This window comes from Amphichorda felina (assembly GCF_050947745.1).
Source record: "Amphichorda felina strain 45539 chromosome Unknown scaffold_7, whole genome shotgun sequence".
NCBI classification, from domain to species: Eukaryota; Fungi; Ascomycota; class Sordariomycetes; order Hypocreales; family Bionectriaceae; genus Amphichorda; species Amphichorda felina.
In genome coordinates, this window is record NW_028145043.1 from 580468 (window position 1) to 606670 (window position 26203).

General features: G+C 52.3%; 7 protein-coding genes across 7 annotated transcripts; 5 read left to right on the forward strand and 2 right to left on the reverse strand.

Annotated features, from left to right (window-relative positions):
• Positions 1–149: 149 nt before the first annotated feature.
• Positions 150–3306, reverse strand: ACO1O0_006983 (uncharacterized protein; the record flags this gene model as incomplete). The annotated part of the gene is made up of 2 exons (XM_083196359.1): positions 150–1309; positions 1659–3306. 2 exons carry the CDS (start codon positions 3304–3306, stop codon positions 150–152), a joined length of 2808 nt encoding a protein of 935 aa, XP_083047567.1.
• Positions 3307–5166: 1860 nt separating this feature from the next.
• On the forward strand, positions 5167–6880 carry REI1 (C2H2 type zinc-finger-domain-containing protein; the record flags this gene model as incomplete). The annotated part of the gene is made up of 2 exons (XM_083196360.1): positions 5167–5294; positions 5359–6880. The coding sequence occupies 2 exons, from the start codon at positions 5167–5169 to the stop codon at positions 6878–6880; spliced, it is 1650 nt and encodes a 549-aa protein (XP_083047568.1).
• Positions 6881–7445: 565 nt separating this feature from the next.
• Positions 7446–8105, forward strand: ACO1O0_006985 (uncharacterized protein; the record flags this gene model as incomplete). The annotated part of the gene is made up of 1 exon (XM_083196361.1): positions 7446–8105. The coding sequence occupies one exon, from the start codon at positions 7446–7448 to the stop codon at positions 8103–8105; it is 660 nt and encodes a 219-aa protein (XP_083047569.1).
• Positions 8106–9608: 1503 nt separating this feature from the next.
• ACO1O0_006986 (uncharacterized protein) lies at positions 9609–10827 on the forward strand (the record flags this gene model as incomplete). Its single annotated transcript, XM_083196362.1, has 4 exons — positions 9609–9830; positions 9900–10491; positions 10570–10713; positions 10775–10827. The coding sequence occupies 4 exons, from the start codon at positions 9609–9611 to the stop codon at positions 10825–10827; spliced, it is 1011 nt and encodes a 336-aa protein (XP_083047570.1).
• Positions 10828–11410: 583 nt separating this feature from the next.
• Positions 11411–15183, forward strand: ACO1O0_006987 (uncharacterized protein; the record flags this gene model as incomplete). The annotated part of the gene is made up of 9 exons (XM_083196363.1): positions 11411–11587; positions 11639–12030; positions 12091–13070; positions 13127–13599; positions 14239–14355; positions 14410–14575; positions 14630–14650; positions 14710–14836; positions 14889–15183. The coding sequence occupies 9 exons, from the start codon at positions 11411–11413 to the stop codon at positions 15181–15183; spliced, it is 2748 nt and encodes a 915-aa protein (XP_083047571.1).
• A 1552-nt stretch (positions 15184–16735) lies between these two features.
• ACO1O0_006988 (alpha/beta hydrolase) lies at positions 16736–19174 on the forward strand (the record flags this gene model as incomplete). Its single annotated transcript, XM_083196364.1, has 4 exons — positions 16736–16786; positions 16811–17237; positions 17535–17681; positions 18132–19174. The coding sequence occupies 4 exons, from the start codon at positions 16736–16738 to the stop codon at positions 19172–19174; spliced, it is 1668 nt and encodes a 555-aa protein (XP_083047572.1).
• A 4634-nt stretch (positions 19175–23808) lies between these two features.
• Positions 23809–24609, reverse strand: ACO1O0_006989 (uncharacterized protein; the record flags this gene model as incomplete). Its single annotated transcript, XM_083196365.1, has 1 exon — positions 23809–24609. One exon carries the CDS (start codon positions 24607–24609, stop codon positions 23809–23811), a length of 801 nt encoding a protein of 266 aa, XP_083047573.1.
• Positions 24610–26203: the final 1594 nt, after the last annotated feature.

Genomic DNA, 26203 nt, shown 5'->3' on the forward strand with positions numbered 1-26203 from the left:
TCACCAACGCTACATATAGTGTGCAGCAGCGATTTACCCCCCCTAGAGCCACCTAATATCTATATGGCAGAAGCGCTATCAGCAAGTCAAAGTCGCCATAGGTGGACCCAACGCCTACCAGCCCAAATAACTCCCTTCCTGTCCCGGATCTATGCAAACCCAAAGCCCTGCGCATTGTCCAGCGCCATTGCTAGACGCTCCTTCAAGACTTCCTTGTCCTTATACTCAGGTAGAAGCAGTGTGCCGTAGCACGTGTAGGCCGTCGGTAAATGTCCGCGCTCATCCTCCTCTCCATTCTTCTGAACAACAAACTGCAGGTTTCTCATGCCGCCTACAGGCAGGCGGTCCGAAGCCGTGACAAACTCTATGAGGCGGCGCTTCATGCCCTCGTCGTAACGCTTCACAATGGACCAAAAGTCCTTGATTGTGCGGTGAGACGCATCCCAGCCGACGTACCGTGTGTATTTCCGCAGCTCCGATATGTCAATTTCTTGGACACCCTCAACGAGCGACTGGAGGATGGTTGGGGTTAAAAGGCTCAGCGACTTGGGATCCAGGCACATTTGGAACCCACGTTGGAATGCCTCAAACTGTGGCCGCACCGAGACATCAGTGAGGAACCTAACGTAGTCGGTGATATATTCGTCGCGGTTATCCTTGGTGACAAGTGGCGCTTCCTCCCCGCTGTCGTCGGATGGCAGTCCCTCCTCTCTCAACTGTGGCCACGGAAAGTCTGCCCTCATGTCACGCGTGATGTGGCTCCCATAAACTGACGTGGAGAATTCGTAAGTCCGCGAGAACACATCCTCCACAGTACCGTTCTTCTCGTCCCACTCCCGCAGCATGGTCAGACCGTTGGCAAGATCAGGCCAACCATCCTCGATATGACTGAGCTCGGTGACTGGCCAATCCAGGAGTTTGTGATAAAGGGCTTTCGGGAATGTGACAGGTAGGGTAAGGCCGTTGTAGATGGCGAGAGACGCTAGTAAACCGAGCAGCTCAAATTTCCACGGCTCTACCACGGAGCTAGGGGCAAACCAGGCCATCCTCGTCCTCTCATCGACGGTGAAAGCCCCATAGTTTGGATGCAGAAACTCCGACATGGCCATGCGAAAGAACTCCTGCTGAACGCCACCAGAGTCGAATCCTTCTTCGCCTCCGTCCTCGCCTAGGTGCACCTTCAAAGGGCGCAGAAGCTCTCTCTCCTCCCGTCCCCACAGCTGATCGAATGCATCTCGGAGAACGTTATCTCGGCTGATCTCTAAGACCAAGTACCTCGAAGAGGCTGTCTTGAGCAAGTGCTGAAGGACTACTTTGTGATGAGCGTTCCTGATCAAGCTCCCACTATCAACGATAGCAACAATTCTCTTGTGCAGTGAATTTGACTCCTCATAAGTCTGGCTCATTCTTGCAAAGTTTATAGAGCGAAAAAACGACACCAGCGCGTTAGGACCGAAAATATGGGGGTAGTCGAGCAAGTGCCGTCTTCGGTTCGTGGAGTTAAAGGTAAGCCAGGCTATCGGAACGTCCATAGAATCGAGACGGTCAGAAAAGTATTCCATCTCAAAATCGCGCCCAGAAAGTTCCAAGTACTGTCTTTGATCGTCTAAAAGAAGTCAGCTCAACTGATCGTTGTGAGTCTGGAGATATCCACATACACATCGACTTAATGAGAAGCAACGCCCCAGCAAAGGGGCCGTTTGTAGAAAAGTCGGGCTTTCCGTCCCAGGTACTGAACATGACGGTTCGCGCCCACTCCAGGATTAGGAACGGCATTAACTTGTAATGCCGCAGCCGAAAGTTTTCCGAAAACTCAAGAACCGGCGTCGTTTCGCGCCCGGAGACATCGATCTGGTTAAAAAGCCCATCAAGAACATCGACCCGGTCAGAGTCCGGGTCAAGATCATCAGTGTTAGCCCCGTCAGGGCCATCGCTAGGTGGTTCACCAGCCTCGATCATCGACGCGAATCTTCGTCTCGCAGTGATGGCGCAGCAGAGACGACGAGCCAGTCTCACTGCCAAGTCGTTGGAGAAGGCATCATCATACTTCTCGCGAAGCCAGGAGGGCTGCTTAAGCCTGTCTTCGAAGGTACTCAAGGTGAGTCCTGCAGAGCGGATCCATGTCATCAGCGCCAAGGAAAAGCCATCCGGGCAAATTGGAGCGCTTCCTGCCAAGGCATGGAGGCAGATTGACATTATGCACCCTGCTTCATAATCGGAGAGCGCATCTCGTTTGGGTCTGAGAGACTTCGTGTTCTGCGAGTCATTTTCCTGTAAAGCTTTTGGAGGCACAAACAAGCTATCCGCAGCCATCCATAAGCTGTGAAACACCAGGCTGGGTGCCGCTCTGGTCAGCCGATACATGCAGTACCACAGCGTGTGAGAATCAAGCAAGTCACTGCTTGTTGTGAAGGACGATATGAGGGATCGAGGGTCACTCAGAACATTAAATAGTGTTTGTTCGTTGAATGCCTTCCACTGCCGTCGTGAGACAACGTCGTGTGCTATCCGTTCCCTGACAAGGGGTGTTCGGCCCCGGAGTGGTTGAGGGCAGGATTCGTGGGGATCGAGATCGTTCGGCGTTTCTCCCGTATTGTCATTTTCAAACACATCGCAAACAAAATCCACAATGTCTGCATTCATGCGGCTCAATGACTGCGGCAGAGGAGTCTGAATAGGGGCTGCTGTCGGATCGTCTCTGATGTCATCCTGGCCTATCTCTGGCCTTTCCATCTTTGATTTTAGATCCGGCTCGACAGCTTGGTCTGCGTGAATCCCCTCTGGCTTGCCATAGTCGATCGCCCAGTCGTTGTCTACAGTGTCCACCCCAACAGTGTCCTGAGATAGGACGTTACCGAAGAAGGGCGGGTTTGGGGGTATCTCGGACATTCCACGTGAAACAGTCCCAGAATTGGGCTTTAGGGGGCGTGTGAGCTTTTCAGGATGGAATCCATTCAGTCGCGGAGACTTGGTCGGTGATTTGGGTTCCTCCATCTTGACTGGTGATGGAGGTTCCAAGGAAGTCCTTCTCCTAGGCTTTGAAGACTGCGGTGAGCGGAACGTTGCTTCAGGACTACGCCTAGATTTGGTTGGATCTCGTGGAGATGGGTTGAGCGGTTCAGGTGGCATCAGTTTCTCTGGGGGCTCGCCGTTGAGAACGCTCGGCGGCTTTGACGGCGAGTTGAGCTCTGTGCTGGGGTCGGTCCCTGGTGCTGTTGAGCTTGAGCCTGAAGAGCTGGGTTCAACAATCTGCGTCTTTTCTCCGAGACGATCGCTCGCATCCAGCTTGTTCGATATGGCAGCCATGCCTTGGGGCGTTAACCACTCCAGCATTCTAAATGCGACAGTACCAAAAAGGTTCGCCGCAAAAGAGCGATGGTCCTTGTTTCCTAGCCCTACGCGAATTTTGTGTGTGCAATCTGATGCCGTAGCTTTTCGAGAGTCAAAATTTTGTTCTGGCCTGCCGCTACTAGTGTTGCTGCGTGGTCCCTTATTGATTGACTTCGGCGAGGATTCTTCAGGCTGGCGGGACACTGGCGACTGTGACCGTCCAGGTCTCGAATATGGTTTGGGCTTGGGCTTGCTAGATACCGCTTGGCCATTCGATCGCTTGCGTTCGAGGAGGAAAGGGCGATCGGGAGACCGCGTCTCGAATGTAAGATGGCTGAGGACGGCCTTTGAGGCTTCCTTGGGCGGACGCAAGGTCGGACAGAGACCCTGTTCGGGGTTATCCTGACTGGCAAGATAAACTGCTAGTGTCCTAGCGCTCAAGGGGCTATATCGTCGGATGGGGGCCTTTCCAGCTAGGCGTTTTCGACAGGTGAAGCACGTCGATACTGTGCAACTGTGAGCGCCGCAGCCGTTCCGTAGCTGGAATATGTACCTATACATAGATGTCAGCAGGCGTCATCTAAGTGTACCGGAGACGCCATGGCCCCATACTTGTCTACCAGCGTTTGGAAACCATGTCTGCGACTTGCGCGATGGATCGCATGGACGCGGCGCGGGTCGTCAATGTCGACGACATATTCTTGCAACTCGGGGGGCGCGTCGGGCGGGAGACGAGCAAATGGAGCCTCCTGCCATAAGCCAGCAAGCAGGTCCAGCTCTCTTTCTTCTCCAGCTATATCGCCCAAGCAGCGCTGCATATGGGCAGCCGTGGGAGTGGGCGCCATCGTAGGAGACTGGGTGGCGCCGAGGCGGCCTTCGCTGGCTCAGGATGAATTACTCGAGCCAAGGCGATGCATACTACTGAAAATTAATATTATATTTCTAAGAAAAGAACAAGGTCGGCAACAAGTGTAGGATTGTTCGATGGTGGCGGTATTGAGGGTTGAGTTCGGAGGATTGCAGATTGCAGGTTCAACGAGTGAGGCTGTCGCGGATGGACAGGGGACCGGACTCGGTGGGCCTCTGAGCTCATCGCCGCCAGTAGGCTCTTGGCATCCCAGTTCCGTTCTAAGCATTCATCCAGAATTCCCGTGAGTTACCCTAGACCCAGGCGAGAATCCGGGTTGCCTGTAGTACTTACAAAATTAAATATTTCCATTCGTAGGAAGAGTATTCACTCAAATTTATTTTTGAACTTAGATGCTGCCCATACCTAGGAAGGCCTGTACGTAGTACGAGTGTTAGAGATGAATGGGTAGTTGACAAATTGCTTGCTAGTACCACCTTACCATTTGTCAGCCCAAGAAGATGATTCAGGATTTGTGACTCATCTCACTGTATTTACAGAACGGTGAAATATCATGGTCTAATTTCTATAATATTTTCTGAACGATTTAAGAGCTTGTCTACCGTAAGTACGAGTAGGTCGCACGGATCGAGTCTTTGTAAGATCTCGTCATTGTCACTCACCACATCATCATCGCTGGGAGTGACATCGTCGACCAACAAGAGCTGGCGTTGCCACAGTGGTTATCGCACTGCAGCTGCATCTTATCGGGGAAGCCCCGCGGGCCGCGAAGACCCCGCCACCCACCAAACGTCCCCTCGAATTTTCATCATCGCTATTCGATAACTTATCCTCATCATCTACGTTCTCCAACTCGCTCATTTCCCCCCGAAGCGCCAGGCGTGTAGTGATTTATTCACGCGAAACTCTTGTCCCACCGGATACCTGCCCATTTTCGAGCATATCGCCCCCCAAATCGAGAAATTACCATGGCGAGCGCTGCCGCCGAGCCAGCCACGGCTGGCAATTCAGCTTCCCACCCATACACGTGCAACACTTGTCAGGTGGCCTATCGCAACATTGATCTTCAAAAGGGACACATGAAGAGTGACTGGCAGTACGTGTTACTCTAAACCTCCTTGGAAGTGAAGCATCCTCCAGACTAACCACACATAACGCAGCCGGTACAACCTGAAGCGCCGAGTAGCATCGTTGCCTCCCATCTCTGCCGATGTCTTCACCGACAAGGTCCTGCAAGCGCGTGCTGCGACGACGGCCGAAGCCGACAAGGCATACTTTGAGCGAGCCTGCGAGGCCTGCCGGAAGACCTTCTATAGCGAGAACGCCTACCAGAACCACCTTCTCAGCCAGAAGCACAAGCTCAAGGTTGCGACTTCGCAGCGGCCCGACGATGAGACCACCTCTGTGGTGAGCTCGACCTTTACCTTGGGCGACCCTGTTCCCGTTCGCCGCGACTCCGTCGATTCCGATGCCGAGCAAGAGTTCAACCAGGTCGTCGAGGGCTTCAGCCGCGCAAAGCTCTCCCAGGACGAGCTGCGGCCGTCGCCTGTCAAGCGTCCCTCGAACCCGAAACCCGCAGGTGCCGACAACACTGACGAGGCACCGGATTCTGCCAACGATCGCGGGTCGAATTCCACAACTCCTGTTCAATCCCAGGCTGAACCTGCTTGGTCGTCGAAGTCCTGCATCTTTTGCAACTACAACTCGCCTACAGTACCGCTTAATGCGCACCATATGGAACGATTCCATGGGATGTTCATCCCAGAGAAGACCTATCTTGTCGACTTGGAGGGACTTTTGAATCAGCTGCAACAGAAGGTCCACGAAGGTCATGAGTGTCTGTATTGCGGCCAGATCAAGTCGACGGCCTTCGGTGTGCAGACGCACATGAGGGATAAGGGCCACTGCAAGATTCCTTTCACGACAGAAGATGAACAGCTGGATATCGGAGACTTCTATGATTTCCGCACTACCTACTCCGACGACGAGGAGTCCGACAGTGGGGAGGGAGAGGACGAGGAAGCAAACGGTGGTGCCAAGCTCGGTGCCCGGCGTGCGGCCAAGATCACCAACGCTGATGGAGAGGAGATTGATGCTGGTGAAGGAGATGGCTGGGAGACGGACAGCTCGGCTTCTTCGTTGGACTCGGAGGACCTCACCGCGGTTCCTGCGGAAGGCCATATCCACCAGTACGAGCGATTGGATAAGCATCCTCACCATTCCAGCCATGATCCTCGGCACCGTCATCAGGCCGACGGCTGGCATTCACGTGCCCACAAGCATACCCACGCTGTCTTCTACGATGATTACGAGCTCCATCTGCCTTCCGGAAAGGCCGTTGGCCACCGTTCGCTGAACAAATACTACCGTCAGAACCTGTACCACTACCCCACGCCTGAGGAGAGAGAGTACAAAGCCATCGAGGAAGCCAGGGCAGCAAGAGATGCCGACAGCGATGACGAAAACCGTCTGGCGGTCTCTAATGGGCGCAGCCGAGCTGTCGTTCCCAGAGGAGCTGTCGGCATGGCTGGTGTTTCGGATAGCAGGCGCGAAATGGCCAAGAAGGCTGAGCAGAGAGGCCGCACGGTGGAGAATGATTACCAGAAGAAGAAGGACTATGCCTATGGAAAGAAGCTGAACAACCAGAAGGCCTACTATTACCGCTACATGCGCGGTGGTTAGTCTGGCGGGTTCGGATGCTTCGCAATAAAAGTTTGTTCATGAAACCCAACTATTCAGTCTTTGTGTGTGTAATTTGTCCTTGGATACGAGGTAATCCCAGATACATGTAGGTCCTCGCTCCCATACCTTCCTGGTTCCGAGCGCTTCCTGTAACTACAGGCCCACCAAACTGCCTTGGGAGCGAAGCACCACTTTGATCCAATATTAAGCTCCCTTGCATTATTGTGGGTGATATTATGATGCTATTGGTTACTGAGAGTTTCTCACACACCTTGAAGAGGCAAAGTGTTACCTTCCTTTGGTGGCTGTATGGTGATATCTGGCAGCTGTTGCCAACTGCCAGCACCTGCAGCCGACAGCAAAGTAAACACTGTGAGAATTTCGAAACAGGAGCCGTGAAATTTCCACAGCAAACGGAATGATTCATCTTCTCACCCTTCCCTCCCATCGTCTTTCCTCATCGCATCTCTTGAGCACATCTCCTAGCCTCCGTCATCAGGGGCCATCTAGAAAACAATATCCCGCTGTGAGTTTTCCCATGAACATATGAAGCTAGATCTAAATCATGACTAGGTGGAAGCGGTCAAGGCTGTTTCTAGAAGACACGCGGATCGGTAAGATGGACCCGTTCAGGGAGATCCCGCCTGAGATACGGGAAAAGATCATCAAAGCTACCGGGTCGTACGAGGATGCCCGTCACGCGAGTTGGGCATCGCCGGCGCTCTATTCTCAGATGAAATTGTCGCGAGTCCCCATCATGCGAGTCATCCTCGAGAGAGAACTCCCAGGCCAGCTTCTCCAAGATATGTTTGCCGTCATGACGTTTCCAGGCGGGTATCTGGATTATCTCAAGAAGACCTCGGGGGAGGAGCAATCCGAAAACCCAACCTCTGCCAACCTCTACGGAAACAATCGTTCAGAGGCTCTTGAGAAGCATCTCATACGATGGTGCCGGAAAGAGTTTCCCAAGTCTCTGCGAGGACAACAACCCGACTTTGTTTCTGAGATGGAGGTCTACTATTGTCGACTTGTTGGGTACATCGAAGACTACTGCAGCAAGGCGACTGGCCATCCGTCGATTTCTTACTGCAAACTGCCTCCATGGACGCATCCTGATCACCTCTACACCGACGCTTCTGAACACGATTGGATCTCGAAGAAGTCGGCAAAACTGGCGTCTTGGAGGCAAAAAGAGTACATGAGGGGGTTTCTGCTATCGAGCTGACCTGCCTTCTTCATTGCCCCGGTTCCTTCTACGATACTGTACACCACTATGACGGTATAATAAACCCCGCTCGTGAGCTGCCGCCCGACCCCCATCCTAGGAGGACTGCTCTGTTTAGGGAGATCGATTCAGAACCGTTTCCCCGATTCTGGGAACCTTGCTTCTTGTTTTGCTTTTGGATTGTAAAGGCAGACATGTTTGAAGACCTCGACTACATAATGATTCGCAACGTCCGCCAGTACGTTGGAACACTGCGGAGCTCTCATCTTCCAGCAGAGGCTGCCAGAAAACAGCCGCTGCGTAGAGCACCATCAGACATACCCCGTAAGTCTGGGTTTCCTGTGCAACAAGAAAGACTGCATCATGGAAAATTCCCACCTGCAGTGCTCTATGGCAGTTAATGGACTGAGAGTCCTGGACAACATTCTGCGAGGCGAAAGCTCGGAGGCCCTCTGCTCGTTCCGCCGCTTCACTGCTGAAGTTGGCCACAGACATGTGTCGCATGAACCGAGGTTCGGCAACTGACTCTCTCAGTACCTATGGGAAGCTGGGCAAGACAGGGTTGTGGTAAATCGCTGGGTCGGGCTATATGGTATGCTCCCTTTCGGTAAAAGACTGTCAGCTCCTGGATCTAAATCTGGACAGGAGTTTGCACGAGACGTGGTGTAAATAGTATGCGTTAAATATGACAGGGGATTTCCGAAGCACTGTTAAGCTGAAAGTCTAATGTCTGATGCATTCAGAGAGGAGGAATGTGGTTATGGGGAGTTTCCACAACGCAATACTGGCATGATTGAGTGACATGCGGCGTTCGCTTTCCTATATCCTCCTACTTATTTCTCTTACATGGTTATCCCAAGATAGGCCAGTGGAGGGCAGAGTTGGAGGTTAGCAACCTCTCATGCGTGGTGCTCCCACAGCAGTTAAACGAGAGCAGTGATAGACCGCCTCATCCCATGTAAGCCCTCACCCTCATGCACTGCTACCGTTGACACTGTTGATAGGCTAATAAGTCTAGGCAAAAAGTGGCTACTTATTAGTACCAGTGATGCTCAGCATCCAGTAGAAACAGGGGTCTTGTGTGTTTGGATGGAACATTACCATCGGGTAGATACCCTTGAACATCCCCGCATGATGAGGATTTGGGGGAACACCCCGCATGATTGAAAGTAGACCAGATCGTTGCTGGTAACGACTAGCATCTCATCGGATCCGACGTGAACGGGGAATCCCTAGATTCCCCACAGGACGACGATACCACCGACCAAATAAGAAGTTGCGAAAGAAAAAGGCGGATGCAACCCATGCCACAAGATGCTCTTTTCCCGCCCTGCCGGCCACATGGAATAGTCTGGGGTATATGGGGCGACATGGATGAACGAGGCCGCTCTCGACATATAAGACACTGCCTCCTCCCTCATCTCATACGTCCCAGAATCTTCACAAGCGCACTCCACCATCACCTTCTAAACCCAGACACGCTGGTCCTAGTACTTCTTCGCCATGGACAAGGTCTCGTCACTTGCCATTGTTGGCCTCATGGCTCATGCTGCCGTGGCCGAACCCTTGGGGTCATACAATGTTGACCCCAGCCTGGTGTCCGTCTCTGGGCTTTCGTCCGGGGGGTTCATGGCTGGTCAGCTCGGTGTCGCGTACTCTGGAACCTTTCAGACGGGCTTTGGCGTGTTCGCCGCCGGCCCGTATGACTGTGCTCGCAACCAATATGTGAGTTTCGGCGTCGATGCTGCCGAGCCTTCCTGCACATGTATGGTTGAGAGAATTAACAGATGGCAGTTCACCAACTGCATGTACAACGTTGTACCATCCATCTGGCTGCCGACAGTCAACATGGAGGCCTGGAGTGGAAAGCAGATCGACTCGGTTGAGAATCTCCAGGACCGAAAGATCTATATGGAGGTGGGCACTGCTGACCCGACTGTTGGAGTCAACCCCATGAAGCAGCTGCGAAACCAGCTAGCCAACTTCAACGACCCGGACAAGGTATCCTTCATCATCACTGAGGGAGCCGGGCACACATTCCCCACGGATTTCGATGCCCCCGACAACGCCCCATGCAATGTGGGTAGCCAGTCTCCCTTCATCAGCAACTGCGGGTATGACGGCGCCGGAGAGGTCTTGAAGTGGATGTACGGAGACCTGGCGCCGCGCAACGACGGAGAGTTGACGGGGACTCTTTCGACATTTGACCAGACTGGAGATTTCGGGGCGCTTGGCATGGCAGCGGAGGGATATGTCTATGTACCCAAGGCCTGCGAGGATGGTTCCAATACTTGCAAGTTGCATGTTGCCCTTCACGGCTGCAGACAGGATCCCACCCACATCGGCACCACGTTTATTGACAACACGGGCTACACCAAGTGGGCAGGTAAGCACCAAGCATCACGCTAATGAAAACCTGCAAGGCATTCTTGAGTAGGGCGAAAACTGACCATTCCATGTTCAGATACGAACAATATCATCATTCTATACCCTCAGACGAAGCGGGACCCCGTCCCCCGAATCATTTGGGGAGGGACCATGTCCCCCAACCCCAATGCCTGCTGGGACTGGAACGGCTGGTATGGTTATGATGCTGATCAGAAGTCAGGTAAGATGATTTTGTCCCACTTTTCGGAGAAAAAAATGGCACTGACTGTATTTCGTTTCAGGTGTGCAAATGACTGCCATTGTGAACCAGGTCAACCAGATTGTTGGTGGGTAGAGTCCTGTTCTGGAGAACTGGTGAAACATGATGAGCATCGAGAACTACGGATCTAGTATGGAGTAGTACGAATCTTTAGACGAAGCTGTAGTGAAGCACTGAGAAGTGACGTCAATTGATTGATGCGATTAAACGGCGGACTGATCATTTGTCTGCCCAAGTTTGTCCTCGCAGTGATGTCTTGCCCAGGAAGGCTTGGCTTTTCAGATTGGAGGGCGCTGGGGTTGGTAGCGTGGGGGGCTGGGGAGGCAGGCCACCAGACCCAATTCAGGCACTTCAGCTGAGCAACCTGGAAGCCTCCACTGGGTTACCCCGCATTGTCTGCTGGGGATGGAAGTTGCGACCTGGAAGTTCTGGAACCATTGGAAGCCACCGCGGTTCACCACACCTACCATTCCTTTCTGGCACGAAGGAGACACTGAACTGTGTGTGGACACCTGCGGATAGCCTCGTGACGGGGGCGTGCATTTTTTCCGTCTTGCCTGGCCCTCCGACAATAACCTCGCCCAACATCGATACGGCCCCCGCTCCTGACCACCAGGCAGGCACTGCTCTCCGTGTTCCCCACTGTTGATGGTTCGCGATGCAGGGCGAGCTGGTCACTCGTCGCACCCAATTCTCCAGCTGCGATGAGTGCCGCAGGTCGCGTGTCGCTTGCGATGCCGCTGCCCGTGCCAAGTCCACCGATGGCGCGGCCGTGGAGCACTCCTCCGCATCATGCTCAAGATGTCTCAACCGACGGAGACAGTGCACCTTCAAGGTGAGAAAGCTTGGTCATATGTGGAGTGTTAGCAACTGATAAATCTAGTAGTGGGTGAAGGAGAACAAGGCCACAGCTTCAAAGAAGACGTCGACAAGGCGCAAGGGAGGACGCCGCCGCCGGACATCTCCGACAGCTAGTGATACGACTGCTTCGCAGCAGAATGACTGTCGAGATGCCTCTGTTGCTGATGTCGTGGCGGTCTCTCAGGCGTCCCGCTCCCCTGGTGCCTCAGACTGGTCTTCGCCATACGTTCCCGGAAAGTCATCACTCTCGGGCGGCTTCTCACCCGACAATGCCCTCTCCCCGTCGATACTGGGATTGGGGACCATGGCTTCAGACATCCTACAGCCGGTCGACTCTCAGTGGCTGTCGACCATCTATTACATGGGTTTTGATACGGTATTTGGTTCCTGGATGGGCCGATTTTGTAACCCCTTCGTGTGAGTACTTATTGGTCTACGACTGTGGCCATTCGATGAGGATGATGCTAATGAAACTAGCGCAAGTGACAACATCCAGGCTGATAGATATGTCCGGGTACCCGACCTCTGCAAACAGCTGGATATGTGCATGGCCGCCGAAGTTATCAGCGACCCGCAAGAGTTTCGCGTCGATGTGACAAGACGTGAGCAGTCAGAGACTTGCCGTCAACTTGACGAGTCCCTGAAGAGTGCCATGGCTGCCTTTGCTTCTAGATGGCTTCCACTGGCGTCCAAGACAGCAAATCGGGAAGTGGGTGAGGGCAATGTGATCCAGGCTCTCTGGAGACATGCCCGCAGAGACATGCTCAGAGTCATCAATCGTCCGTCGTATCGCTCCATGCTCGCATTATTTCTCTTCTCTCTAACGCCGATACCAACCGGCATCTCGGAGGAGGAGGAGCTGGATGGCATCTCGGGACAAGGCTGTATCCATGCTGCTCTCCAACATATTCAAGTCCTCCGTGCACGTCAGAGAAACCTGCAGTTCAGCGGTAGCAAGGTGTCACCTTTCCAGACGAAACAGGCAATACCTGCAAGCCCAGTATCGGTCAACGCATCAAATTTCATCAACGCGGAGAGTATCGCTTACTGGGCTGCTCTCACGTTTGACACATCTGCATCCCTGACTCTCAACTGCCGGTCCCTGCTATCGTCAGGGCTATTTGGATTTGATGAAGAGTTATCGTGGCGACTGGTCCGGTCTGGCGCCCACATTTTCCATGAGGCGACCCAGGAGTGGCAGCCGGGCAGCATCGACATGACGGACGAACGAGCAAACCAAATTGTGGGAGCCGCGGCCGCGTGGAAGCTGCTGGGTTGGAAGCTCACGGCTGTTTTCAAGGAGGCCCTGAGGGATGGCCATGAAGAGTCCAAGGTCAGGAAAGCCTACGCGGCGGTTGTTGATTCCATCAGGTATTTCAACTTGACCTTCCGCCCACATCTTGAGGCCTGTCAGCGCCGGATGCAGTTTCTGGGCCAGCAGACGAAGCTGCGATGGTGTAAGTGGCTAGAGGCAATATGGACTGTGCAGTACTTGTGGCTAATTATGACTCAGATTCACTCATGCTCCATTATCACTTGAGCATTCTCATGCTGGTTGACATTATCGAGGCCACTGAGCGGTACGATTTGATGGCTGAGCTCGAAGAGGTCAAGATAGAGGCAGAGAACACGGTGATGAACACACTTGTCTTTGGGCTCCACAGCAACTACTCACTCAACATCGACCCTGCCACATCCTCCGGCGGAAGTTTTCAGGATGGCACCATCAAGACAACGATAACCGTACCTCTCACGTCGATTGACCCGTATCCTCATCACATTGTTGCGGGCGTTCAGCTTGTCCGCAAAGCTATCGAGCGAGATTTTGGACTCCATAAAATCACCGAGGAGTCGTATTCAAACCTGCAGTCGACACTGGAGCGCACTCTCAGCCTTCTCCCACAGAGCTCCAAATCTGTTCTGGCCGCGACTACGAAGCTCTTGGAGAAGGTGCCAGAGGTCGCGGACCATCAGGATCCATACAGGGTGCTGCATTCGAATTTTGCAGATTGATGCGGGTCGAAAATTATCCTCTGTGTCTCATAACATCGAGACATGGCGCCGTGGCCACTGCGCCGGGGTAATTTCACATCCTGGCTTACCCCGTCCGACAACTCGTCGGATCCGAGTTGCACTTGGAGAGAGCATCGAGTGTGGGGAAGCAGCCAATTACAGACCTGTTCCTTACCCCGCAAATCGTGGGAATCTCTTTCGGATCCGAACCCAGCCCCTCGACGATTGGACCCTCACTCAACTTCTGGCGCCAATGGATTTATTGGTGAAATGTTCTTCTTCGCATCTTCCTCACATTGTCTCTGTTCCTTCCCGAAGATAGAACATCTCGACGGAAGAGCATCGCACAGACGCCATGTTATCCACCACCGCTGCCGTAGCGAGGCGATCAAGCGTCTCGATCCTTGGAGCTGGGACTCAGGGCAGGCGACTGGCGTTCATGGTGAGGATCCCATTGCAATTAGCTATTGCGCTGACGTTTTCGATCAAAAACCTTGGTGTATATTGATATATTAGACCTCGCTGACAAGATGATAATCGCAGTGGTCAAGCAAAGGAAACAATGTTCATCTGATTGATGCGCAGTCGTCCCAGTTACAAGCTAGTATACAGGCCGTTGAGGACTTCCGCACCTCCTGGAGCGCACCCGACTCCAAAAAAGGCAAAATCATTACCCATCTTCCCGAAGAACTGAGCGCGGCCATTGAGGACTCATGGCTCGTTGTTGAGGTGCGCCCCAGAAGAAACCAGCCCCAAATGGATAGGCTTATTGACAATCGGTAGTGTGTTCCTGAGAGACTTCCTCTGAAACAGCGCATTCTCACGCAGCTGGACTCGATTGCGCCGAAGGATGTCATCATTGCTTCCAATTCAAGCAGTTACTCGTGCGGCGAGATCCTAGAAGAGCTGAAGTTGAATCACAAGAGTCGCATTCTTAGCGCGCACACATGTGGGTTTCAGACGCCTTGCTGGTTAAGCAACTCACTGACATAAAATTGGGCAGACTGGCCACCAGAGACACCAGGTTCGTTCTGACACAAGGTAGCCGTGTCCGTCATGGATTTGTTTTCTGACAATACTTAGCAATTGAGATCATGGGACACGAGACTACGGACCCTAACCACATTGAATTGATGCTGACGCAGTGCGCAACACATGGGTTTGATCCTTTCCATGTGCGTAGCCAATCCATGGGATATCTTTACAATAGGTACGTACCTTCTCTATGTGGCCCCGGGAACCCTTAGTAACAGGATCCCTAGGATATGGGCAGCTATCAAGAGGGAAGCCCTGTTGGCAGCGTCAGAGGGAGCGGGGACGCCCGAGGAGATTGACGCTATCTTTAGGGGTGTGCTGAAGACACCCAAGGGCCCCTTTGAGCAAATGGATATAGTCGGTCTGGACGTGGTGCACGATATTGAGCAGCACTACGCTGACGCGAGAGGAGACGTCCCGAGTGAGCCGCGCGAGTACCTCCAGAAGTATCTCCAGAAAGGCCATCTGGGGGTGAAAAGTGGGAAGGGCTTTTATGACTACGGGAGCTCTCACAGGCTCTGACCGGATGGGATGGATGTTATTTAGCATTGCGTGGTATTTGATCTGCGAACATAAGCATCTCGATCTGCTAGAAATAGAGAAAACGAACTATACTGAATACAAGTCTACATCCTAGAGCAATCCATTGGAGTAGAATTGTATCATGATATATTACATAGATATACATTATCGTGTCGTGGCTTAAGGTCGGCGTCAAGGCCTTTGTTCGCTACCGGAATCCAGTGGTAGACTCAGTGTCACTAACATCTATTCCATCCAAATTTCTTACGCAAGTTCAGTCAGCTTAAATGCCGACCGAATAACACCCAACATCTATGTCGCGAGTATTCCTTGTTCTTTACGACGCCGTACGTGAGTTGGATCAAGCCTAGGATGGCAGAGAGCAATGGAAGTAACTGGCCCACCGATGATATGCTGCCAACCCCGGTAATGTGATTTGCAGCAATCAGATATTCCGCTGCTGCAATTGAAAGAATTATAATTCCCGAGGACAGTACTAATAGTTCGACTCTGGCTGCTCGTCTCCCCGGAGTCGTACGAGGCGTATGAGCAGTGGTGTTTCTCCTGGCTATGAGTCGTATGGTCCAGCGGGCGAGGTAAACGCCAGTCCAGAGGAAGAAAAACACACAAATGATTGCGCCCAGGATGGATGCAAATTTGCTGAAGGTTCGAAAGGGCCCATTGATAGAGACTTTGCCAAAAAATGCCACGACGGTGCAAGACGGCGGCACCTTTTCAAGTAGCCCATCGAGGCCGACAAACCAGAACCAGCAGGCATATCCCGCGGCTGCTGAGTAGACGAGGAGTCGAAAGATACCAGAGAACTTCCCCATAGGGTTCATGCCACTTCCTGACAGGCTAGAAAGAGCGCCAAGCTGGAGCCAAAGGGTGAGGACGGGCTCGATGGCACGGACCTTGTGGTCTCTGGTGAGTAGCACCATGCCTAGTAGCACAGCCGATTGGATGAGGAGGTTGAGAATTCGGAGGACGCCCTCGTCGCGGGGCGTGAATATGGTGGCTGCGAGGGTAGAAACCCACTGCAGATAGAAGCCGATGCGGATGCCGATGCCATACAGATCTGCGTTTCCGGTGAATCCACATGGTTGGTCTCTTGGGTTCATGGCAGGGGGTCGAAGGGATACGATGCGCGGGTGCATCTGGGAGAGGGATGATGGTTCATCGTGACATACGGATAAAAAGCACCATGATTTTTACATGATGTCGCTGGACAAAAGATGCATTAAACATTGATGAATATTAACTTTAACAATGTCGATTTCACATGCGATTGTTGGATAGCATCGGGCCCACGGCTAGGTGGTCATGCTCTCCAGCCACTTACACTGTGCAGTCAACGGGAACAAACTCGATTCGCTCAGATGAACTACCTTTCAACTTAATCTGGTAATAACTCAAATAAGCGTAGATATAGGTGGATTTGACACCACAAGGGGACCATCCAGCCCAGCTGAAATGGACTGGCAACATTTGCTTCTGTGCGCTCAATCACCTCGTCCGTGTTCTGACCGAAACTCGGCTGCGCATCAACGAAATGAACGAGACATGCCCATTGATTGGAAACCCTGACCTATTCGGGCTGGGGGTGAGGGTTAGTCTCTACATCCAGCTCCTCACTATGGGCGTCGTGTCCAGCCTCCTGCCCAGATCCCTCTACTCGGGCTACTTTAGGAACGCAAGCCTTTCTACGGTTCTTTCTACGTGGATCATCATCTTGAAGGAGTCGGCTCTCAGAGATATAACCGGTGTCGAGATTAACGTCTTCTCGGTGCTCGCCGCCTCGCAGCTCGCGGCGGCACTGATCCTGGCAGCGCAGCACCTGAGACAGATACCGTTTGTCATATTTGCGACGATTCCCCTTCGCATCCTAATCTCGGCGTACTGGGTCTGGTTCTTTTTCCGCGGGCTGGACCTCCTCCCTAGGTCGGCCTGCCGGGACGAGTACGCTTTCTTCTTCGCCAGGGTCAGCTTGTACCACTGGTTCCGCACACTATCCAAAGTTGGATACGTCATTACTTTGGTCAAGGATACATGGGGTGAGTATTTTATCCCTGCAGACCCGAATTAAACCCCCGTAGTCTCTAATGTGTTCGCCACCAAAGATGGCTTGAGATTTCTTTGGGCCGTTATAGTGAAATACCTCCTTCTTCGACATAGCCAGGAGCTTGAAGCACAGGAGCGGCAATTTGTCCAAGAGACGGAGGAATTTTATACCGGGAGAACATGTTCTGCAATTTTGATGGGGCTTTTCCTCGTATGGCTGGCGATAGGGGTGTCATCGACAGAATTGACGATTAGATGGAACAAGATTCAGGGGGTGAACAATATAACAGCGGTGGGCCAGTTGATTCCCTTCATCACGGGGCTCGGTCTGTTTACAAACATTGTTTATCTCCTTGTTAAAAAGTATGGGCCGATCCGTTTTGAGGGAGGGAGCGACGCCCAGGACGAGGAGGCATCGGGAGAGCAGGCAGACTCTGGTAAGCATTCTCTGATCATTGATACTCTGAAACATATTGATGACCTTGAATAATATCTAGAGCAATGCCCCCTTCGTTGGGAGAGAAGTAACAATACTGACGGTTGAAAGGCCTTGTTATTTGGCTGTATATGGTATGGTCGGTCATGTTTCAGACATGGCAGCATTATTCCTACGGGAATCACGCATGTTATGGCAGGACAATAAAGCGCGGCACAGGAGTCTTATGCAGTAAGATGATAACCCATGCCGTCGTATAGGTAGATTGAGAAGTGTATGGTGCGGCCCCGCCGATGCCGCTACACGTGATTGGGGGGGATGAGGGGGATGAGGGGATTCGAGAATCACGAAGCAGAAAGATGACCGACGGCAATCCAATCACAGGTTTATGAAGAAACCTAGGTTTTCATAATTATCCCAAACATTTCTAGACCTTCCATAAGTAGTCGAGCATTCGAGATGCCTCCATCCGCCCCTATCACCCTCGACCCCTTGGCATTTGACCCTGCCACCATTTCCGAGGCGTCCAAGGCCTTCGACGCCAATCTCAGAGAAGCGATAGCCAAAGGACCGTTGAAATGGTGGCACATAGGGGCCGCAGAGTTCCGCCGTCGCCGGATAGTTGGTGAAACGCCCTGGCCTCCACCCGTGTACTTCGACTCGGCCGTCTCCTTTGAGATCCCCTCGCGCGAGCACGGGCGCTCCATCCCCTGCCGCCTGCTCAAGCCGCAGGACGGTACCAAGCCTGTCCGGGGTGTATACATGCACATCCACGGCGGCGGTTGGGTCCTCGCGGATGAGAAGTCCCAGGACCGGCCGCTGCAGGAGATGGCTGACAACCACGGTTTGGTGTGTGTGTCGGTTGGCTACCGCCTCGCGCCAGAGGATCCTTTCCCTGCCGGGCCAGAAGACTGCTACGACGCTGCCGAGTGGCTCGTGAACAACTCCGAGTCTGCATATGGCGTCCCACTATCGTTTATCGGTGGCGAGTCGGCTGGCGGTCACCTTTCTATGCTCACGGGGCTGCATCTGGTGCAGCATACCGATTCCCGTTTCTCCGGCTTCCGCCTCAAGGGGCTCATCCTGCACTATGGGTGCTTCAGCCTCAATTTCACACCGAGCGTCAAGAACATGCACATACACCAGAAGGGCCTGCTACTCGATCTCGACGACGTTTTTCACTTCCGCGACGCATTTGTGCCTGGGTGGACCCAGGAGGTGCTCGAGCGCCCGGATGTGAGCCCCCTGTACGCGGACCTGGAGGCTCTCAGGGGGAGGCTGCCGCCGGCCCTGTTTACTTGCGGAACGCTGGACTGCCTGATTGACGACACACTCTTTATGAGTGCCAAGTGGGTGGCGACCGGTGGTGAGGCGGTGCTGGAGATTGTCCCCGGGGCGCAGCATGCGTACTCTGGCACCCCAAGGCACGTCGAGGGTGGCGGGTCGGCGCAGGGTCTGGCTGCGGTTGATAAGTTTGTTTCTGAGAGGATCTAGGCGGAGTTTGGTAGACTAGAACCTGTTGTAACCAGTTCAATTTTACATGTATACACTTTTGTTGTGAAACTAAGTTCCAAGCTCTCAACGGTTGGTTAGAAGTCAATGCTATTCGGGAATCGAAATACGAAACATCTCGAACCTGCATACCATTATTTGGAGTTATCCCTGATATCTTGCCGAAGTTTTGGGGGCGCCTAAAGATATCGCTCCAGTTTGCTGGGCCTTGCCTCTAAGTCATTGTATAGCGCGCCTGGCTGTGTGGAATCTGGCATGTCAGCAAGAATTTGCAACCCTTAAATCGCCCATGTAAGTTCCTTATCGAAGTGAATACAGCGAGAAGTTGTAAATACTCGATCAGGTGCTTGTTGTGGTACAGCTTGGCCTCGTTAGCCAGAGTACTTACTATTCGCGCTTACATTCTATCGAACGTGTTTGAATAATGGTAAATAAAGATGGCATAAACACCAACTATCTTCATAAGTGGCCCTTTCTGTATCAGTTCGTGAATAGTTTGCTCATGAGGCTTCAAAGGGTAGAAGGTCATGTACAGAGCTGGGGCCCACCATCGGCTGGTTTCCAAATCCTGTGGGGTGCGTGATAGATCATTGCATAATCGGCCTTGTGTTGATGTTATAGACCAGTTTTAGTACTAGGATATCCAGGGTGGAGAAGGGCCGATGATGATGGAACCAGGTAACTGTACAACATAACGTTTGGGCAACTTCAATATTGTCTTGGCCCTAGTCCGGAACATGGTGGAGCTAGTACAGTTGATTCGATCGATCTATAATCAACTAATGCTTATCATTATAACATGAACTTGTTGCGTTTTGACCCGTAGCCCAATTAAAAAGAGGTTCTTCTTGGTGATCTTGTCATCAGCCAGATTGTTGTCCAGCACAACCTCGGCAGTCTATAACCCGACAACTTAACCTTGAGATGTGCCTATCGGTAATATGCCAGCCATAGTCGAGACAGACGTAGCGGGTGAGTGGACCGAGGGGCGATAGGACTTCAGGTGATTCGCAGTGAAGGCCGCCGGTATCCCAATAAGCGAAAACCTGAAGACCATTATCGGGATCTCGGGATCTAAGATAGACCAATCGGATTCGAAGTGATGACGTTAACAAGGGACTTGTAGCAAGGTATCCGTTGTAACCGCTGGGCTTGGAATCCCCGATTTCTCCGATGAGCTGACTAGCGCGGTTAACGGGTCTCCCGCTGCGCGCATCGGTTATAGTACGTTAAAGGTATAGGTACTAAATGACGGAATATAGTCGCACAATAACGGAATATTCGTGCCGGCTGGATTTAGCCGAGCAGGGCTGGGGCGAAGAGGCGAAGGGTATATAGATGAAGCGAACGGTCATCATGGACTCGAGGATAGCTCATGTGTATAGTCGATCCATTAGGAATCATAGCCCTGAGTCCAAACGAGAGTGCAAGGAATTTGAGTGCCCAAGGTACTTTTAGGAGTCTCAAACGCTTGCAAGTTTGCCCAACTGCGCTACCCATGTCGCTTTACGTTCAGATTCCACGTGTGGCACTCCCAGAGCCTCCCGTAGGTCCCATCTCCATTGCCTCACTGGCTTGTTGCCGTATTTGAGTTCTTTGTATGATGTCTGAAGTGGCTCTGGGAGTTGCTCGACATCAATGAAGCCGTCTTCGTCGACATACAACTCCATGTAGTCAATCATGGACAGCGAGTAAGCCCCGATCTTCTTGCCGGAGTCGCGTGCGAAAAGACGCATGTAGGCTTCTAGTAGAACATTTGCACTGAGGACGACGACAGCGTCTTTGGGGTCGGCGAAGACACCTGACCCTCGTCCTGGGCGGTCGCGGGGAGGGAGGGAGGCTGTGTCGGAGGAGAGTAGGTATTGTGGCGGTAGACTAGCTTCCGTGGGAAGAACAAGGGAACTGTCGAAGGGCGGCAAAAACCAAAGCACCTGCGACTGAGGGAAAATGTCCAACGATACCTCCGACGAGTCGATGTGAAAGTGGTATGCGGGTGGCGGATGGCATCGCACGATGGAATAACGTGGACAAGATTCATCTTCCCGGCACAGCCTGAGTCCACTGTGTTCACTGAGCTTTTTCTTGGCGGTCACTAGGCTGCTGTCTGGTACAACAAAATCCATCGACTTTCGATCACGTTGGATGTTAGCAATACCACTTTTTTTGGGGCTGGGGGAGAAATGCGTACTCCGACGATGGTTGGGACACCATGGACGCGTAGTAAGTAGTGGCCCCACAAGACGCATGGGATCTGTGCTGAGTTGAGTGTGCGCGAAACATCTGCGACGAAAGATTCTGATGGTGCAGGCATGTTGGAGTGATTGAAGAGTGAGCGCTCCTATTGCGTGGTTGTTCCGTGCGGGGTGTAAAAGAGAGTTCTGTGAAAATGAGGACGGAAAGTGAGTCAAGTGTTGGCGGCGGTAGCTTGGATCATGGATGTATCTGTGCCCCTACGGATACTTAGTACCTTAGGTAATGTTTGGACGACAAAGTCGTAGGACAGAGGTGGTGGGGCTTCGGGAGCGAAGGGAGGAAGGAGCCTTGGCGAAAGTACCACGGGTTCCATTTAGTACCACGCTTTTCATTTCATCCAGTGACGGCAGCATCCAATCTAGAAGAACGACAAGGCATCAACACGAAGCGCGCACCAAAGTGGTACTGCCCATCGTTATTCATCTAGGCCTAATTCCGAGTACGGGGCTGATGTTATGATTAAAAGCACAACCCGCACGACTAGATCCTGCCAGCAAGCATGTCGACAGCCAACAGCTTCAATCGCTTCTGTGCCTTACCACCCGAGCTGCGACTTCAAATCTGGCGTGAGGCGCTGACCTCCCCATCCGTCTGTCGCTACCCAACCCCCCCAGCCTTCAACGACCAGTTTGGCCGCGACCAGGGCGCGAATCGCCCACCTTCTATTGATAGGCTCGTCTTTATCGGCCCTGCCTCCTTCTTGGCCGGTATGGCTTGTTGGGAATCGCGACATATGCTGGAGAAGCTCTACGGCCAGCCAATAGAAGGACCCGGAGACAATGCACAGTGGATTTACTGGGATACAACAATCATATACATCGCTGATCTGCCCAACGATAGATTGGGCCCGAGTGCGTTGGCGGCGCTCCGTCATGTCGCGCTACCGTGGGGTTACATGCAGTTCAGAGCCCTATGTCGAGCTTGTCAATGGCTCGCGAAGTCATGCCCAGAGCTCCGCACTATCGTCATACAGATGCTTCATGAGGACGCTGCTGTTCTGCACTCAGGCTCGTCATCCTTTGCTGCTGCTTCTGCTGCTAGGGCCTCTCATGCGGCCCTGATGGATTACCCTGGGCGCGTGCCCTGCGACGACCTCGATGTTGGTCATTTCGAGAGCCTCCTATTGCAGTATTTTGGCGATCCGTATCCCAAATTGCACATTTTGCCGCCAGACTTTGGCTAGCCCCCACCACATCATGTTCTGTGCAAAGAGGCAGTATTTGAGGGGTACCACCTCAAGGCGTTTGGTTCCGTTCTTTGATGGTTGGTGCGGCCATTGTCTGTGATTGGAGAGAAGAGATGCTGGCATGCAGATTGCATGTGTCTGTATGTAGGTACTATATATATTGTCTTCAATGTCTCGCTTCCATAAAGCAGTATCTCCCTCAGTTATGTACCCCGTTCATTACGTTGCTTTCTTCTTATAGATTCTGTCCAATCACTATGCCCACTCTAGAAGAACTTCAGCAGGCTGCAACTGAAGTTGTTCAGATCCTCAAAGGCATCGGCGAATACTCTGATGCCAAAGTGGCTGTCATAGGTGGGCTCGCCCTTTGGACCTACAGACCGGAAGGCAGGACTACCGAAGTATGGCTCTCATTCCCTCTTGCAACTCAAATACCGAGTTTCCACAGAGTGAACAATGTCACTGACAATGCAGGATGTGGATTTCATCGTCAATCTCCAGGATGCCCCACACGGGGTAAAACAGCGTCTACTTTCTCTGCCCAACACCCCGTTCATCCAAAGAGCTCAGCTTTTCTTCTACAACTCGCCCTCGGCGGGTTGGATACAAGTCGATATCACCGCTCAGATGCAGGTCTGTATTTTTTTCCAGAACCCTGGGAGCCCTTTCGAGAGGCAGCTGTGTGTCCTGCCCCCATATTTGGTTCGCATCGTTGACTTCTGATCAGTCACCGTATCTACCTGAAGCCGCGAAGATGTTGAAAGATATCATGCCCCAATCTGTCCCTTATATCTCTCCCACCGACTTGGTCGTATTCAAGATCAACTCTTGTGGCCTTCGCGCCCAAAAGGCCAAACGCCGCGTCGATGCCTCGGATGCCCTAGAACTTTTAGATGATATGACCAAGAATGGTTCTATCCACCTCACAGATGCCCAGAGGGCCATTGTCGAACCTTGTATCCAAGACGTCGTTGAAAATGGCGAGGAAAGTGAAGAGTGGTGGAGGGAGCGTCTGGGGTTGCTAGGTGACCGCCAAGTTTGACCTGGCATTTATATCCTTTCTTGTTGTAGCTATCCCCTGGATGATTTCTTTCTTTCTTGGAAAAAAACAGAATTATTTCTCATGTTCCTTACGAATGACCTGTGCCTTGCCGTCCTGCGTTGACCCCATCCTAAATCATATTGCTACTGTCTTTTCTGCATCAAAACCCTCTGATTGTGAGAAATAATAGCCCCTCTGATTGGCAAGTAGTCGCAGAGGCCTAGCCGCCTTTTCCCGAACCAAAGTGAAATCACAATTGTAATGCGTATGGCCAAATGCCCAGAGTATGACTTTGTCACTCGTGAGGCATCGCTCGCCGATTAGGTCTGTGGAGAACCCGCTCGTGATGGGACTCCTTGTGTGCCTCGGATCAGCTGCGTTTGCATTCCGCGTTGGACTCCAATGTGTGAAAATGACGATGCTGTCTTCCGTTTGCTCCAGCTCCGCGACTTGAGCGTTGAGCCAGTTGAGGTCGCGCTGGTGAGCGTCGTTGTGGGCCTTGATGTCCCAGTCCTTGATTTGAAAGAAGTCATTGAGACCAAAGCTGACCGCCATCTCGCTCTCAGGAGGGACAAATGAGAACAGACTGCAGCCTAGAATGACGGTATTAGTGCCTGGAAGGCGATACGTCGTGCGGTCTAACAGAATAAACTCTCCCAGCGCGTCGTTACCCTGGACCTGTTGCTCGAAGGCGCGGAGAGTATTCAGGGTCTCAGGCCAATCCGAGTAATAAGCCTCATGGTTCCCAGGCACAAAGAGAACAGCGCGAAACTGGGCGAGATGCCTCATCAGGAATTCTAGGCACTCGTCCCTGTGGACAACAACGTTGCCTATGTCGCCGAGGAGTGCGAGGACTGGTGCCTTGGGTACAATATCAAAAACATCGTAGGCCTTGGGTGACTCTAGGTGGAGGTCGGATACAATTTGGACAGACATATGAGCAGAGTGATAGTGAACCGCGGACTGTGGAGTGCTTTGAGTGTGACTGTCTTGAACGATGTAATGGGGAAATATATGGTGGAGAGCGAATGGATGTGGAGTCGTGAACCATGCATGCGACGTTCCTCGTCAGCGGGTGCCTGGAGCTGACTTTTATCTATTATTACAGCCTTCCAAGGTTCTCTCGGAACAGTCGGGCCCTGTCGGACAGAGCCACCACTATATATGCGAGTTCGACCGTTACACTAACCGCTGATTTAAACCACACCATACAGAGTACGGAGTACAGGCCCCGGAATTCCACATTTCCACATGGCACCCTGAAATAATTGCCGACCACTTGCCGGGGCAAGGCCAAGTTATCAGGGGCTGGAGTTGTGAAACTGACGGGTGTCCAGCCCCGCTTCCAACTGTCCCAACATTCATGTTCCCACCGCCACCGTCTCAACCATGGCCCCCCACGCTTCTCCTGCAAAGCGGCACCGTGCTCTTCATTGCAATGGAGATTTGGATTTATTTGCCAGCGCGGAGATACTACTAGACTTGTCAGTTCCTTCTCCGTATTCAAACATGTCAAGAGATGTCACTCCGGCTGCACCGATTATCCTTCTAGCTAGGCCCCTCCGAATTGAAGTTGGTATGGTTATGTTGTTTCTTCTCACCCAAGATCCATAAGCCGCATTCTAAACTCGGCATCAGAATGATGCATGCCTTGAAGATTTGCAATGCAAAGCCCTCGCCATTGACTACCCTCTGACTTGCCGCGTGGACCTCGAGAGCTGGGCAATAACAGAGCTATGCCAAGTCCGGACCGTAAGGATTATATGTTGTAGACGACCCGTTTTCTATCTAGATACGCTAAATAATCATGCCAGTTTCTGGAGCCCAACCTTGACACGCTCTTTGGTGGGGATGTTGACCTTCATGACTGGCCTCGGTGGCGCCATTGAGAGGAGCTAAAAAGGTCAGATTATATATCTTCGCCCTTGTCTTGGGACCAATGCTGATAAAATACAACCGTGTTCTCAGTTTTCATTCTCTCCGTGTCTGTGGCAAGCACCATGAACGTTACTCCAGTTATACACGCCACTACACTCACATTCGACATGCGATGTGCCAACCCTCTTTGGGATGCATTTGACCCCATGGAATGAATGGGCTTCCATCTCCACCGCACACCAGCCAAACGAGCCACCGCCGCAGTTCTTAGATATACTTTGCTCATTCTTCCTCAGAGGCGCTGGAAACATAATCCGGCGCTAAGATTCGGTTTTGGGTGGCACGTTGTCATTTGTGCGATTCTAGAGACCTTGCAGAGCTCTAAGCGTCTACCGCTACGTTACACGTCCATATCTCCCGAATCAACGAACCTAGACTTACTCGGAATACTAAAGGAGAACATCAAAGACACTACCATACTTTAGAGAGAGAAATAGTAGTCAGACTGACCCTCATTCTAGGAGGGTGCCCCACGCTCCCTTTACATCATAGAAGCCTCCGCTATTTTCGAGTTCATAAATGTATGCCTAGACCAGAGACGCACTACTATAGGGAGATTTCCGATGCTATATCTTCGATTAGAAGTACATAG